Raw genomic sequence first — 17,228 nt, 5'->3', positions numbered from 1 at the left:
CCAGACCCGAGTATAGTCAGGTTTTCATCGTTATTTCTTTTATTCAATATTTGTATTAATTTCTCTCACAGGGGCCTCTGGGTTACCATAGGGAACCACTCTGAGATCGCTAGAGTGCAATACCGGCCACATCCTGGTTGGTGGCAGTATCGCCCACCCTTCGAAACCATTTTTTCACACCCGGTGTTACGTTTAATTCACTCCAGGCACAGTTTTGGTCAGGCGAGTCTAGCGGTTCACTCGATGACATTGAAACGCGTCTAATGCCCCCGATGCATGTGTTGTGGTGGATTATGTTGGCGACACGAAGGACACCAATACTGGAAATCGCGATCAGACAATTGGAATATTCTTTTTGGGGTACCTCCTAGTGAAGGTAAGGACTATATGACATCAATCCTGCTTTGATCAAACCATGATTTCACATCGATCGCAACGACCATGTGTAACGTACTACAGAATGTATTCCGTTGGTGATGATCAAAGCATCAAAAAACATAATACTTATTATATACATTTGATTTGGAAATAGTAGTAAAATTCACGTATTGCTCCATAGCGCCGTTTTCTGGAATTAGCCAGGATCACTCTGAAACTATACTTTTTTTTTTATCAAATTTTTTCTTTATTTTTCCTTTTCAACACGAAACAAGACAACACAATACAGTAACAATCATAATAAACAAGACATCACAGGACAATAACAGCAATAATAATAATAATAATAATAATAATAATAATAATAATAATAATAATAATAATAATAATAATAATAATAAAATAATAATAATAATAATAATAATAATAATAATAATAATAATAATAATAATAATAATAATAATAATAATAATAATAATAATAATAATAATAATAATAATAATAACGAAAATGACAAGATAATCAATTAAATCAGAATAATGAAAATAAAATTGTTATAATATAAATTAAATATATAAAGGAAAAGATAATATATATATATATATAGGTAATCTCGCCTTATATATATATATATATATATATATATATATATATATATATATATATATAAGGCGAGATTACCTGATCACCCATCATCCCCAGTATCGACAACCAAGGTCCCAGCAAACCAGAGCGTCACTCTGAAACTATACTTATATATAACACGCAAACGTATACATGAAAAAATGTATTCTTTTTCACATATTGAACGATGGATAGTTGATGTCAAATAAATGAGCCATAGTATTGTATCCATAGCTATATTATAGAATATAGATATAGCCCTGCAAACACCGCCACGCATTGCTATGTCTTAGAACGGTGGCGCAGTAGGAACAAAGATGGGCTAGGCCCGCGGAGCTGAATGAGTTAAAGAAGACTTGTCCAGCCCAGGGGGACATTACCTTGTGATTTCGGGCTTTACAAATACATTTGATTTGATTTGATTTTTGGTGAATCAAACCATATAACATAATACTGTATGTTTTTCTACATCAGAATCTTAAAAAAAAACAATAATTTGCCATTATTTGTCGTTTGTCACATCCCTACTGGAAATATGTGGATGATATGACTCATCCAGGGTAACTCACAGTCAGAGTCCTGGGGGTCACCATCCAGGGTAACTCACAGTCAGAGTCCTGGGGGTCACCATCCAGGGTAACTCACAGTCAGAGTCCTGGGGGTCACCATCCAGGGTAACTCACAGTCAGAGTCCTGGGGGTCACCATCCAGGGTAACTCACAGTCAGAGTCCTGGGGGTCACCATCCAGGGTAACTCACAGTCAGAGTCCTGGGGGTCACCATCCAGGGTAACTCAAAGTCCTGGGGGTCACCATCCAGGGTAACTCACAGTCAGAGTCCTGGGGGTCACCATCCAGGGTAACTCACAGTCAGAGTCCTGGGGGTCACCATCCAGGGTAACTCACAGTCAGAGTTGACTATTACGACTGCACCCCTGCACTGGACACCTTCAAAACTGCTCTAAAAACACACCTCTTGACCAAGGCTTTCCCCATCAGTTAGTTTAGATTAGATTAGGTCCATTATCCATTATCCCTAACCTTCCCTCATCCCCTTTTTCCCCCCTATTTCCCTAGCCCTGTTTTTTGTCCTAATTGTGAAGCGACCTTGGGTTCTATGAAAGGCGCTATATAAATTTGATCTATTATTATTATTATTATTGGAACTGTATATAGTTATCGACACGTTCTAGTTATAGCTGCTTATTATCTTTGTGCTTACAATAATCAAAAGGTACGGTACACAGTTGGTCTCACCCTCTGTGCCATTATCAGCACAAAATATGTCCCCATATGATCAAATTGACGTTGATAGATTATATATATAAAAAAAAAATTGGGACGGTTTACATTCACTTTGGGACGGTTAAAACTGTATTTCGGGACGGTTCTGGGACGGTGGTGAAAAAAGTTAGTCTGGAGCCCTGGCACATACTCATTTACACAGTGCTTATGGGCGGAGCCAGGCCAACACAGCCTGAAATCCAAAGTGAGAAAATTTGGCTTTTGAGTACTTGATTAGAAATATAAAACAATGCATTTTCTTTTAATAAAAGCTTACAGATGTGTTCAATAGACTCACAGGAATTGTGTAACGTTTCCCAAATAGTGCAAGGAATAGCAATGCATGTCCCCTTTAAAATGATTTGTCTACTTAGTATTGATGTTTAATTGTAACAGCAAATTAATTCTGTGTTTTTAACTGTCTTTATGAATCTGTAATAATGCTGAAAGGTCAATAAACTAAACTAAATGTGTTGGGTATTTAATGCTATTTATTTTCACAATATACAAGGCAAGCCTTGAAAACCCCATGTTTTACTGTGACTATGGTAACTGGGTTAAAGGTGAATGCCACCCATTTTAAGAATTCATACATGTTTCAATTCTGGTTCAGGCCTTCTAGAAATGCTAGAATATTTATAAAAAAAATAAAAAATAAACACTAATTTGGGTGTAAGAGCTCACACAAACATTGTATGGCCTCACAAAGTCAGCACACCATTCAGTGTCGTCTACGGAACAGCCCCAGATTTCCATCCTAGTGACATCACCAGTTGGAGAGAGTGGCACATGTTCATAAACACTTCCTGAACTGTCCTGGGGCACAGGAATAATATCGTGTGAACTGCTAAAATGGGTGACACCCCCCCCCCCCTTAACCACTACCAGGGTGGTTACTATGGGATGTCTGAATGATAAATGACGGTCTGTCCAGTGCTAAATCTGTCTCCTAATCTCAGCTGGGAAACAAAGGGCATGGCAGAGGGGACGTCTGAGATGAATGAATAAAGCACAGGAAACAGAGGGGGTGGGGGGAGGGGGTTGTTTTTTTATAAAGAGGTTTAAGGACAGTGTGGGTCAATGGCATAGAGTAAATTGGCTCAAAAAGAGACAGATAAACATACACACAGCCAGAACAGCTCTTTCCCACACACACACATACACAGGCAAAAGCATGTGCAGCACACACATACAGTTATAGTCTCTCACCTTGTCAGGTGCTTGGCACTGGAGGCTGCCAACATCGAGTGGAGTGATCAGAGGTACATTCTGAAAGCCATCCTCCACGCTCACTGCTTTAGCTCCTTTGTCTTGAAGATTACTCCCTAGTTTCACCATGTTTCACCGCACTTGTCCCTTTACTGCTGAGCAGAATGCTGTGAATTGGACACGAGGGGTTTCAGAGGGATGGGTTAATTCAGTAGGCTATACAATAGTATTGTCTGAGTTCAACCTGACAGAATCCAATGACCTGGTACATAAACGTTTATGGCCATATTATGTTATTAACTTAACTTTACAAAAAGGCAACAAAGATCTACTGTGTAAATGCTGAATGTTTTAGGCGATATAAACATGAGACGATCATTCAAGATATAGTCTAGGCAGAGAAAATGTGTGGAATATGGTAAATCAATATTTGTCAAAAAGGAGGGTGAGACTGTTAATCCACACTATTCCATCCTCCGACCGTCACAGAAGAAACGGCATTGATATTATCCTCTGCTCCGTCCGCCCGCAATACATGACAAAACACAAAGCAAAAACACCAATAGTTTGGCTACTTACAGTACGATTGATCCTCCTCTACAGTCGTTTCCTTCCTTCTTCGCCAATCTTCTGTCTTGAAGAGAACAGATAGACGTGGCGCAGATGATGAATGCAGGAGATGTGGTGCGCCGTGTCTGCGCTGCGGTGTGCTGCTGATGCTGCGGGGAAGCGAGGCTGCACCGCCGGAGACAACACTGGATGTCGAACCAACGCGACAGGTTTCAGCAGCAGGCAACCCAACCCCCTAATCCTCCAAACACAGCCTTTTCATACCTGGAGCAACACCAAGCAACCACAGCCACCGCTAGGGGGATTTGAGGTTGTTGCCTTTTTTGTCTCTCCAATGAAGTCTCATTTGTTTAGCCAAACTGGAAAGTAGAATACATCCAGACTCGTTTATATTGTTGGTCTCTATCGCCATCTAGAGCTACTACTGCAACATCAGAGCTGAGACTGGTTTTGGAATGGACGGGGTAACCACAAGAGGGTGCAAATGCGGGCAAAGCATCTCCACCTCTGACACATTTATTTTCAGGTCATGAAAAATCGTATCATAAGCCACCATAATGACCATATGATAATGATACTATAATAATAATAATAATTGGCCCACTCTGAGACATTTAGCAGACTTCAATGTAACCAGTAATATGCCCTTTGCTTTGGAGTCTGGTTTGCACTAAGCTCTTTTTTAATTAAGTGTGTGTGTGTGTGTGTGTGTGTGTGTGTGTGTGTGTGTGTGTGTGTGTGTGTGTGTGTGTGTGTGTGTGTGTGTGTGTGTGTGTGTGTGTGTGTGTGTGTGTGTGTGTGTGTCTGCAGGGTGTCTACTTCAGTATGCCTGAGGTCACAGTGGCCTCAGCCCTAGTACTATAGAAACCATAGGAAGGGTCAAAGTTCAAAGGACAGCCTGGGGTCGCTAGACTAGAAGGTCAGAGGACTTTCTCAGCAGAGAATCCCTTTCCTTCATACAATCATCAAAAAAAGGTTCTGTAGGATCAAGAAAAGATAGTGTTTTTTTTTTCAAATTGTACTTTATTGATTTGTAAATATTATAAATACATACAGTACATGGTGGGTTTGTTATGCACCACTGCCTCTTGGTTAAAATGTTAAGTGGAACTGAGTAAAACCCGATTGAGCTGGGTTGCAGTAGTCAAGCAGTGGGGTGGTAGTAGTCAAGGAGGTGGGTAGTGGTAATAATGAATTGCATTTATATAGCGCTTTTCTAGACACTCAAAGCGCTTTACAATGTAGGGTGGAAATTGCCTCCTTCACCACCACTGGTAGCACCCAGCTTTGGGCTACACAGGCTCAATCAATGGCTGCCATACACTGGCACCCGGCACACATCACACTACACAATGGCTGAACGTCTCAGGAGATTGATATCAGTCAATTAAGGGGAAGGTGGCCTTGATGTCAGAGACCTGATTGGGAATTTGGCCAGGAACGTCTGGGTTCTTTAACGACCGAATTGGTAGTCAAGCAGTGGGGTAGTGGTAGTCAAGGAGGTGGGTAGCGGTAGTCAAGCAGTGGGGTAGCGGTAGTCAAGGAGGTGGGTAGCGGTAGTCAAGGAGGTGGGTAGCGGTAGTCAAGGAGGCCGGTAGCAGTAGTCAAGGAGGCCGGTAGCAGTAGTCAAGGAGGTGGGTAGCGGTAGTCAAGGAGGCCGGTAGCAGTAGTCAAGGAGGCCGGTAGCAGTAGTCAAGGAGGTGGGTAGCAGTAGTCAAGGAGGTGGGTATCAGTAGTCAAGCAGTGGTGGCGGACGGGTGTCCCCCAGGGCTCGGTTCTAGGACCCCTTCTCTTCTCCCTCTACACTAAGGGCGTTTTCACACCTGGCTCGTTTGGAGCTGTTGATCCGAAACCTGGAGCGTTTCCTCCCTATTTCGGTTCAGTTGGGCATAATATGAACACAGCAATCACATTCTGTTGCGGAACAAAACAAGCGGGCCGAGACCACCTAGAGAGGGTGGTCTCGGCGCACTTCCAAACGAACCCGACGCGAACGCTGTGAGAATGCAATCGACTTAACAAACCGACACAATAATAATAATAATACGTCGTGGGTCAACGTGGAGCAGCGATGAGGTACACTGCGTCGTTGATATTTGGGCAGACGATCACATTCGTCAGATGATGGAGAACACAAGTACACTGAAGTGTACAGACAGTTTAGTGACCGAATGAGGGAAAGGGGCTTTGAAAGGTCTGTCGAACAGTGTCGCGCTGCTGCTGCTGCTGCACGTTGTTACAGCGGAGATACAACAAGCAGAGCAGACCCTGAAATGGTGTTTGTGTTGCCGGGTGTCAGTCAGCTGTGTCCCCGCTGCCGCGCAGGAGAGAAGAGCCGGGGTCTGTAGTGACGCTGCAACAGCAGCACCGTGCGGGACACTCTCTCTCTCTCTCTCTCTCTCTCTCTCTCTCTCTCTCTCTCTCTCCCCCCCTTCCCTCTCTCTCCGCGGTCATCAGTAAAGTCAGGGTTAGGGGGGACACACACACACACCCCAAAATCTGACCAATGAGTGACAGTTTGCTCGCGCGTGCATTTGTTTTGGTCCGCTATTAACACAGCCGTGTGAACACAAACGAACTAAAGGACAAGTGCAACATTGTATCATTATAGTCCCTGTGTCTCCCTGAATCGGAAACAAAGCAAACAAACTACAGGTGTGAAAACACCCTAAATCACTGGGTAACATTATCACGTCTCATGCCTTCTCGTATCATTGTTATGCCGATGATACTCAACTCTTCCTCTACTTCCCTCCCTCAGATATCCACGTCTCTGAGTGGATCTCGGCCTGTCTGTCCGACATCTCCGCCTGGATGATGACCAACCACCTCAAACTGAACCTAAGCTAAACAGAATTGCTCCACCTGCCGGCCAAATCCTCCCCCCTGACCGACCTTTCCATCACAGTCGAGAATGCAGCTCTGACCGCGTCCCCGACCGCCAAGAACCTTGGTGTTGTCCTCGACGACCAGTTGAACTTCTCTGCTCACATCGCAGCGACAACCAGAACCTGCAGATTCCTCCTGAGCAACGTCAGAAGGATCCGCCCCTTCCTGACAAAAGAAGCCACCCAACTCCTCGTCCAATCGACAGTCATCTCCCACCTCGACTACTGCAACGCAGTGCTTGCTGGCCTCCCGGCCACCGCCACCAAGCCTCTTCAACTCATTCAGAACGCAGCGGCCCGCCTGATCTCAAACCTACCAAAGTCAGCCCATGTCACCCCACTTCTTAGGGACCTGCACTGGCTCCCCATTGCTGCACGAATCCGCTTCAAGGCAAAAGGAACTGGTCCCGCCTACCTCCGGTCAATGGTATCTAACTACACACCCTCAAGACCCCTACGCTCTGCATCTTCTGGCCGTCTCAGACCCACTCCTATCCGAGCTCCGGGAGGGTCATCAAGGAGAAGCCGCCTTTTCTCAGTCCTTGCCCCACAATGGTGGAATGAACTACCCACCCCAGTTAGGACAGCCGAAACCCGCCCAATCTTTCGCCGTCCACTAAAGACGCACTTCTTCAACCATTATCTGAAATCAGAAATTGTCCTAATAAACTAACCTACACTGTAGCACTCAACACTTTATGAACATTGTTACTCAGCTGATAGAGTTGTGCCCTTCCTGATGACTTGTCGTACAGAACTTGTAAGTCGCTTTGGATAAAAGCGTCAGCTAAATGACTAAATGTAAATGTAGTCAAGCAGTGGGGTAGTGGTAGTCAAGCAGTGGGGTAGTGGTAGTCAAGCAGTGGGGTAGTGGTAGTCAAGCAGTCGGGTAGTGGTAGTCAAGCAGTGGGGTAGTGGTAGTCAAGCAGTGGGGTAGTGGTAGTCAATGAGGTGGGTAGTGGTAGTCAAGGAGGTGGGTAGCGGTAGTCAAGGAGGTGGGTAGCGGTAGTCAATGAGGTGGGTAGCAGTAGTCAAGCAATGGGGTAGTGGTAGTGGAGTTGGGTAGGCTGTGTTGCTGTGGCCCAACCATCCATTCAAAAGTGTTACTGGTAATATTGTAGTGGGCTGACAGCAGATAGGAATAGGCCTACTACAGAAACGTTCAGAAATATATACCGGTAGTATCTTTATTTTTGTGTTCACCTAACCAGTCTTTCTAAGTAGGTCATTGACCTGTTTCTTTAAGGTCCAAAACACAACAGATGTTCTGTTTAATGAGTTGTTAATGATAAGATTGAATTTGTTACATTTGTTAAAGTTAAACACCACTGCATGTATTATAATAATAGTCTTGATATGCTCATATGGTCAAATCCTCTTTCTACCACCTTCACAATATTGCAAAGATCAGGCCCTCTCTCACACACCCTGCTGCTGAATCACTGATCCACACATTCACCGGCATGGTCATGCTGGACCTACAAAAGGCCTTTGACACGGTCAATCACTCCATTCTGATTGACAAGCTAAAAGCAATTGGTTTTGATAGTCTATCAGTGAGCTGGATGCAATCCTACCTTGAGGGGAGGGAACAGATGGTGGAGGTAAACGGTACCCTATCCCCCCCCCTCACAGTGAGCTGTGGTGTTCCACAAGGAAGCATACTAGGACCGCTACTGTTCCTAATTTATGCAAATGACATGTCGTCAGCTTGTGACTGCAACTTGTTCCTGTTTGCGGACGACTCAGCCCTGCTGGTCTCTGACAAGAACAAGTTACAGGTTGAAAAAACCCTCAGCTCGGAACTAGGCAGAATCTGCATATGGCTCGCTGATAACAAACTATCATTACACATGGGCAAAACAGAGTCCATTCTCTTCGGTTCAAATAACAAACTCAGCAAGACCGACGGCTTCTCAGTTACAGTGGGTGACAATATTGTCACAAGGAAAGATGAAATTACCTACCTGGGGTCCATCCTAGAGGCTAATCTCTCCTGTGACAAAATGGCATCCAATGTAATAAAAAAAGTCAACCAACGAACTCGATTCTTGTACCGGATCTCCTCTCTGGTAAACAAGAACACCCTGAAGACTCTGGCAGGAGCACTCATTCAGGGGTACTACGACTATGCTTGCACCTCATGGTACCAAAGCACCTCAAAGGCGCTAAAAACAAAATTACAAACATCTCAAAACAAACTGGTCAGACTACTGCTTGACCTTACTCCTAGAACCCACCTCACCCCTGCCCACTTCGACAACCTAGGATGGCTTAGAGTAGACGACAGAGTACAACAACTTGCAATGGGCCTGGTCTACAAGATACACTACACGACCAAGGTACCCATGTACATGTCAAAATACTTCCCAAAGGTCAGTGAATACCACGATCACAACACCAGAGGGAGCTCCACAAATCATGTCAAACCCAGATTCGGCTCAAATAAGGGACTAAACACGTTTCGCAATTATGCCACATCAATGTGGAACGCCCTACCCAAAGCTGTAAAGGAATGTGGATCACTACCCACTTTCAAAACCTCTCTCAAGGGACACCTACGGGAGACTGCAATTCAACACTGGCCCCTGTAAATATCCTAACCCAATCATTCCAACCCCCTCCAATGTACAGTCATTTACCTAGTATGGTTTTGTCAATAGTTCAATGTACAATTGTGTTTGTTTGTACAGTGTCTCCTCCCCCCCCCCCTCAATGTACAGTGTTACTTGTTTATACAGTGTGCCCCCCGCCCCCCCCCCCCCCCCCCAACCACCTCCAATGTAAATTACCCAGTATGGTTGTCAATATCCCAATGTACCCAACCCCCCCCACCCAACCTCCAATGTACAGTTTCTACGTCAAATGTATATACTCCCTTTTCTTGACTCCTTCTGTATCACAAACAGTACTGTATTTGCAAATCTGGTATGTCATAAATGTATAGATGTAGCAGTACTGACTATCTGTATGTCATGTATGTCATATATGTCTATATGAATTGAAAATGGGGGACCCTGATGGAAACAAGACAAACGTCTTTCTCAGGTCTGCATCCCCTTAACAATTGTATGTATTGAGCCGTACTGTATTGTACCCATTCTGCAATCTGTTAAATAAAGTTTTCATTCATTCATTCATTCACACCTCCTCCTGTCTTGACTACTGCAACTCACTCCTCGATGGCATCGGTGCTATAGCTCCATCAATAGACTCTAACTGGTCCAGAATGCATCCGCCCGACTACTAACTCACACCAAATCCTGGCACCACATCTCCCCAGTCCTAAAAGACCTCCATTGGCGTCCTGTCTCCCATCAGATCAACTACAAAATCCTGGTCTTCACCTACAAAGCCCTTGACCAACGGCCCCCGCCCCCATATCTCATTGACCTCCGCTCCCCCTACCAACCCTCTCTGTCCCTCAGTGCCCCAATTGCCCTGGTGACCCTCCCCAGCTCTGCTCTGCCAGCTCCACCCATCAATCCTGTGAGACAATGAAACAAGCAGAGCAAGCAAGCAAACAGTGTGGGGGAGGGTCGTCACAACAGCAGCAGTCAAAATGTCCATATCCATGGATGAAAATGTATATATTGTTGAATTGAATATACATTTACATTTACATTTAGTCATTTAGCTGACGCTTTTATCCAAAGCGACTTACAAGTTCTGTACGACAAGCCATCAGGAAGAGCACAACTCTATCAGCTGAGTAACAATGTTCATCAAAGTGTTGAGTGCTACAGTGTAGGTTAGTTTATTAGGACAAGTGCATGACAGTATGGTTAGTTAGGGTTAGATTTTTTTTTTTTTTTTTTTTTTTTAATTCAGATAATGGTTGAAGAAGTGCGTCTTTAGTCGACGGCGAAAGATTGGACGTGTTTCGGCTGTCCTAACTGGGGTGGGTAGTTCATTCCACCATTGTGGGGCAAGGACTGAGAATAGGCGACTTCTCTTTGATGACCCTCCCGGAGCTTGGATAGGAGTAGGTCTGAGGCGGCCAGAAGATGCAGAGCGTAGGGGTCTTGAGGGTGTGTAGTTAGAGACCATTGACCGGAGGTAGGCGGGAGCAGTTCCCTTTGCCGCACGGTATGCTAGGTCGAGGGCCTTGAAGCGGATTCGTGCAGCAATGGGGAGCCAGTGCAGGTCCCTAAGAAGTGGGGTGACATGGGCCGACTTCGGTAGGTTTGAGATCAGGCGGGCCGCTGCGTTCTGAATGAGTTGAAGAGGCTTAGTGGCAGTGGCCGGGAGGCCAGCGAGCAGTGCGTTGCAGTAGTCGAGGCGGGAGATGACTGTTGATTGGACGAGGAGTTGGGTGGCTTCTTTTGTCAGGAAGGGGCGTATCCTTCTGACGTTGCTCAGGAGGAATCGGCAGGTTCTGGTTGTCGCTGCGATGTGAGCAGAGAAGTTCAACTGGTCGTCGAGGACAACACCAAGGTTCTTGGCGGTCGGGGACGCGGTCACAGCTGCATTCTCGACTGTGATGGAAAGGTCGGTCAGGGGGGAGGATTTGGCCGGCAGGTGGAGCAATTCTGTTTTGCTTAGGTTCAGTTTGAGGTGGTTGGTCGTCATCCAGGCGGAGATGTCGGACAGACAGGCCGAGATCCGCTCAGAGACGTGGATATCTGAGGGAGGGAAGGAGAGGAAGAGTTGAGTATCGTCGGCATAACAGTGGTAGGAGAAGCCATGAGACGTGATAATGTTACCCAGTGATTTAGTGTAGAGGGAGAAGAGAAGGGGTCCTAAAACCGAGCCCTGGGGGACACCCGTCCGCAGGGGGCGGGTGGCCGACAGGGTCCCTCTCCATGACACTTGGTAGGAGCGGTCATTGAGGTATGATGACAACCATGTCAGCGCAGAGCCAGCCACTCCCATTCCTGCGAGGGCCGCGAGGAGGATCTGGTGGTTGACTGTGTCGAAGGCTGCAGATAGATCTAGGAGAATCAGGACAGAGGAGAGGCCTTTCGCTTTTGCTAAGTGAAGTGCCTCTGTGACCGCAATGAGGGCTGTCTCTGTGGAGTGACCAGTCCTGAAGCCTGACTGATTAGGGTCTAGGAGGTCATTCTGTAAGAGATAAGCAGTAAGTTGGTTGGATACAGCACGTTCAAGTGTTTTAGAAAGGAAGGAGAGAAGAGAGACAGGACGGTAGTTGCCTATGACGGTAGGGTTCAGGGATGGTTTTTTTATGAGGGGCGTGACTCTGGCTTGTTTTAGGGAGGTGGGGACCACCCCCGAGTTGAGTGAGGAGTTGATGGTTGCAGTTAGGAATGGGAGGATGTCTGGTGCTATGGACTGGAGGAGTGGGGAAGGTAGCCGGTCCAGCTGGCATGTAGTCGGACGGTTCGACGTTACCAGTGTCAGGGTCTCGGCTTCTGTAATGGGAGAGAAAGATGACAGAGTGAAGGATGAGGTTCTCGATTCAGCATTTGGAATGGGTGGGGGTTGGGAGAAGGAGCTGCGGATGTTCTCCACTTTTTCCTCAAAGAAGATCGCAAAGTCTTCGGCAGAGAAAGATGAGGGAGGGGGGGGGTGGGGGGGGAGTGAGGAGGGAGGACATGGTAGCATGCAGTTTGCGAAGATTCTTGGCAGAGGCCTCGATCCTATGGTGAAAGAAAGAAGCTTTGGCATTAGTAATGGTTTTGGAGAATGTTAACAAGAGGTTGTGATATGTGTCGATGTCAGCAGTGAGGCGTGACTTTCTATACTTCCTTTCAGCTGCTCTCAGGACCTGTCTTTGTTCTCTCACTGGATCTGTCAGCCATGGACTGGGTGGGGAACGGCGGGCAGGTTTCTCAACGAGGGGACAGAGCTTGTCGAAGGAGGTTGCAAGGGCTGAGAGGAGGTTGGAGGTTGCCATCTCTGTGGAGAGAGCAGAGAAGGTGTCACTCAAAGGTAGAGTGGATAGTATGTCAGAGGAGAGGGTGGAGGGGGATAGGGAGGGCAGGTTGCGTCTGAGTGAGACGGTTTGAGTTGGGGTGAAGACCTTTCGGTTAAGCATGAGAGTTAGTGAGAAGGATATGAAGGAATGGTCAGATACATGTAGGGGAGTTACCGTGGTGTTAATGATGCTGGAGTTACGGGAAAATATGAGATCCAAGGAGTTGCCTGCTTTGTGGGTGGGAGGCATGGCAGTGGGAGTCAGGTCAAATGATTGTAGGAGGGAGACTACTATGACTGACTGAGATGAGTCAGGCAGGTTGAAGTCGCCCAATAGAAGGAGAGGGGTACCATCTTCCGGTAAGGAGCTTAGAAGCATGTCCAGCTCATCTGTGAAGTGATCGAGCGGACCTATATATAATATACAGATACATGATACAATACATGTTATCATTGGCCGTATTTTTATTTATGATTGCCTGTATTATAGCTGGTAATTGTTTGGCAAAAAAAGAAAAATAAGGATACAGGCAGCCATAAACACAAACAGACTTTAACCTTCATTGGCAATGCGTGGGTTATCCACCACTTTCAGTGGAAGACAGTGGAGGAGAAACTGTGTGGCTGCCCACTGCTCCTAAATAGTCACGATAGGTTACAATGCAGAGGATGAATTCCCCCAAGGGGATTCATGAAGGTACAACTTAAAGGGATATACACGTATCACTTTAGTAGAACTTGTCAAGTTTCAACAGTCTTACCTTTATCTAAAGTAATCTACAAGTAAACTAGTGACCACTGTTGTCCACTGTCAACACCGCCATTCCTCCCCATGGTGTCAGGCTCCTCATTCGCTCCCATTCATTTTGGGGACCTATAGTCTAAATATTTGAAGAATAAACAAACTACTAGTGTACAGATTTAAATAAAACAGACAATTCTGAGTCAACGGTAAGTGTTTGTTTTGTGATTTGATGTGTCTTCACAGATTTATTGCCGTAGAAAGATAAAAGCAGATCCAATTAGTTTGTTGATGGTTTGAGTGTGCTGTGTATATTCACCCTGCATGGAATGTATAGGGAGTGGTTACTATGGTTACCTGCTGCCTTGCTGGAGGAAATATTCTAAACATTCTGTGAAAAGTTGATAGTTGGTCAAACTACACCTCAAGTGAGAAATAGTTCCTTTACTGATCATTTGAAAACAGCATCATTAGCTCAAAAAAGTGCCTTTGACTGAGAAAAATATATTACACAGAATAATATTGCTGTAGTTTGTTTATACTTAAAATAGATATTTAGACTTCCTGGGAGGAATGGTGTTGACAGCAGCTTTTTTACAAGTTCTACTAAAGTGAAATATCCCTTTAACTTAACTTGTGAATAATTCCTATTCTGAAATGAGACGGTACCAAAACCATACAATATAACTTGCCAGAGGGAATGGTGCTTTCAATAACGGCTACATGTGTATATATAGCATGTGTTAACACCTCGGTCGGTAAAAGGTGTCTAAAAGGCAGTTATCTTGACATCATACATCTCCAGATCAGCTAACATAGTGCAAATAGAATGCATTTTTGCTACATTAACCTTGTTTATTTTATATGTGAAAATATGTTCTAGTTTGCCGGTCTTCTTCAGTTGGTCAATCTAATGGAAAACCACTTGGTTTGACCATAGTTGTGTGAGCTGCTAATTATTACCAAGATAACAATATATTATGAATACTATAGTAATGAATTGAATTGAAGTCTTCAGCCAAAGTGAAATGCTTACCATTTCCTCTAGGATAGTGGTGGTGATCATCATACAAGTAGCTTTTGAGGCTTCTGCACTTCACTTATACCGACTTTGTATCTAGCTGAGAAATTAAAGGAAAAACCAACAGTGTCTTGTAAGGAACAGAACAGCTCCAATTCTACACATCTCTGGACCTCTACTGGAGGGATGGAACACCATTCTTCCAAAACATATCCCTCATTTGGTGTTTTGATGATGATGGTGGTGGAGAGTGCATGTATAAAATCTCCCGTAGGCAGGGGCGTAGCTGTAGAATCTGGGCCCCATGAAAGAATGTATTTGTCTGCCCCAATAAATGCGAGCGTGCGGCAAAAAAAATTTGGCCATTTATTTATTGATGAAAACGCATAATATGGTTTTTACCTATACATTCGGATCAGCAGTTCAGCACCTGCACTGTTGGTGGGTGAGCCTAGTAAAGGATGTCGCATTGCGTTCATCTTCAATGAATGGACCAATGCAATAGTCTACCAAAGAACCTTGAGTCGCACTAGGCTGGGAACAACCCTGGGTCAAGTGATAGTAAACTGGACTGGACGGACAACACCGAGGCCCTCTACAGGAAGGGACAGAGCAGACTGTTCTTCCTGAGAGGGCTCAGGTCTTTTAATGTCTGCAGCAAACTGCTGCAGATGTTCTACCAGTCTGTGGTTGCTGGTGCCCTCTTCTTCGCTGTGGTATGCTGGGGGGGCAACACCAACACAGACAAAATAAACAAACTGGTCAAAAAAGCAAGCTCTGTGGTGGGAGCGGACCTGGACAGTCTGAATCACATGTTTCTTCTTTTTTTTCTACCTTAAACAGATCTTTTTCAAGTTCCAAGTTTTAATACTCTTATCAAAATGCGAGTCAACAAATGCTTGCTTTATGCAGCCATTTAACACAAAAGGATGACCCTCATGCATTGCAAATTTGCATCAAATTCAAAACAGAGTGATGCACAAAATAACTTAAAAGAAAATAATAATTTAAAACAATGAATAAAGTGTGCATGAAATAATAGGGGAAAGAAAACGTTAGGAACTTGTTACATTCACGCACACAAGGGCTGAGTCATCACACCCCCCCTCTCTCACACACTCTCCCAGCTCTCTTTCTCTTGCCCCTTCCTCATCTCTCACCCCCTCTCTCTATATATCTCACACACACACTTCAGAAACAAACATAGTATCAATGAGAGCATCAATAATACACCCGAGTGATGTCTAGTAAAAAAAAAATAATAATAATAATAATATTCTGCCCCCCCCCCCCCCGTGCTGGGCCCTTGGAATCATCCTAAGCTCCCCCCCCCCCCAGCTACGACCCTGCCCGTAGGTGTTCAATTTGGTTGACTGCGAAGGTCATAGCATGTATGATTCACCTAATGTTCTCAAACCATTCAGTTACCGCTTGTGCCCTGTGGACAGGGGCATCGTCGTCCTGGAAGACACCACTCCCATCAGGATAGAAGGTTTCATCATAGGATAAAGGTTATCACTCAGAATAACTATGTATTGATTTGCATTGACCGGGGAGAAGTGGACCGAAACCATGCCAGGAAAATGAGTTATTGAGAGTACATGAGTTACAATATGTGACATTGAATTCTTGTATTGTGTTAATTACAGCTCAATGAAATTATAACGGTAACAGTCCCTATAAGACAAGGTATTGCTATTTCCTTCATCTACATCATTTCATGCAGCTGTAATTAACACAACACAAGGATGTCCCTGAAGACATCACTGGTGGCCATATTCAAACTAATCTACTCAATTAAAATCATGTATGCAAAACTGTTTAGCATTTTTGGATGTGTGTGAGAGATTACTGTATGTGCAAAATAAATCAAGTTCCCCTTAAAAAAACTGATCAGTTTTTTGGACTTCCTGGAATATGAGATATGTAGCATTTCACATGTTACCTGCCAAATGCCATCCTGCTCCGCCTGCACCAGACTGAACCATCCACCTATAGGAAGTCCTGCTACCGTACCTGCACTGTCATATTTCATTGATTCTGTACACATCTGCAAATCTGAACTGTGCTGTTACTGCTTATTTAATCATTTATTGAGTCGTATATGTTGACTTATGTTTGTATTTAATCATTGATCATCTTATATGTTGACTTGTTTTTATGTCCCGCTTCTTAATGGACTTTTAGATATTTTACACACAATCTAAGGCTTAAACAGTTGTGTAAAAAATACAATTTCTTTAGTTGAATTAGTTGTAATTTTATGAATTGTATAGTCTCTACTGACTTTTATAACCTAATAATAAGCTGAGGTGTGCAAATGTAGTATGAGATGTGCGTGTAGCCAAGTTTGAAGTGTGTGCCAATGTCATACTTGGATTCTGCTAAGATTCAGAACAGAACATAATTGTAATGTCTCACTGAGGAGTCTGAGACTAAAGGGTAAAGTTATGAATTAACGGGTTTATTAACCAAAACAACATTGGCGTACAAGCCACAATACTTCTGAGCAGTACAATCTGGTATCAGTATCAAATCCCAAGTATCGGTATTGACACCGGTATCAAAACATTTCAAATAATACCCATCTCTAATGGGTCACAAATAATTTAAATAAAAACACACCTTGCACACAA

At 44.4% G+C, this 17,228-nt stretch overlaps 1 protein-coding gene across 1 annotated transcript in view; it reads right to left on the bottom strand.

The window, feature by feature from the left end:
* The window catches only part of nsg2 (neuronal vesicle trafficking associated 2), a gene marked incomplete at both ends in the record, with an annotated part of 116,064 nt that extends 112,441 nt beyond the window's left edge, over positions 1–3,623 (bottom strand). Inside the window, one exon of the mRNA XM_084320384.1 lies at positions 3,495–3,623. Within this exon, the coding sequence (XP_084176510.1) occupies positions 3,495–3,623 (129 nt within the window). The remainder of the gene's footprint in view (positions 1–3,494) is intronic.
* Positions 3,624–17,228: the final 13,605 nt, after the last annotated feature.

This window comes from Notolepis coatsorum (genome assembly GCF_963971535.1).
Source record: "Notolepis coatsorum genome assembly, chromosome: 8".
Lineage (NCBI taxonomy): Eukaryota > Metazoa > Chordata > Actinopteri > Aulopiformes > Paralepididae > Notolepis > Notolepis coatsorum.
Note: the sequence above shows the minus strand (reverse complement) of the source record. Positions and strands in the feature narration are given on the sequence as shown.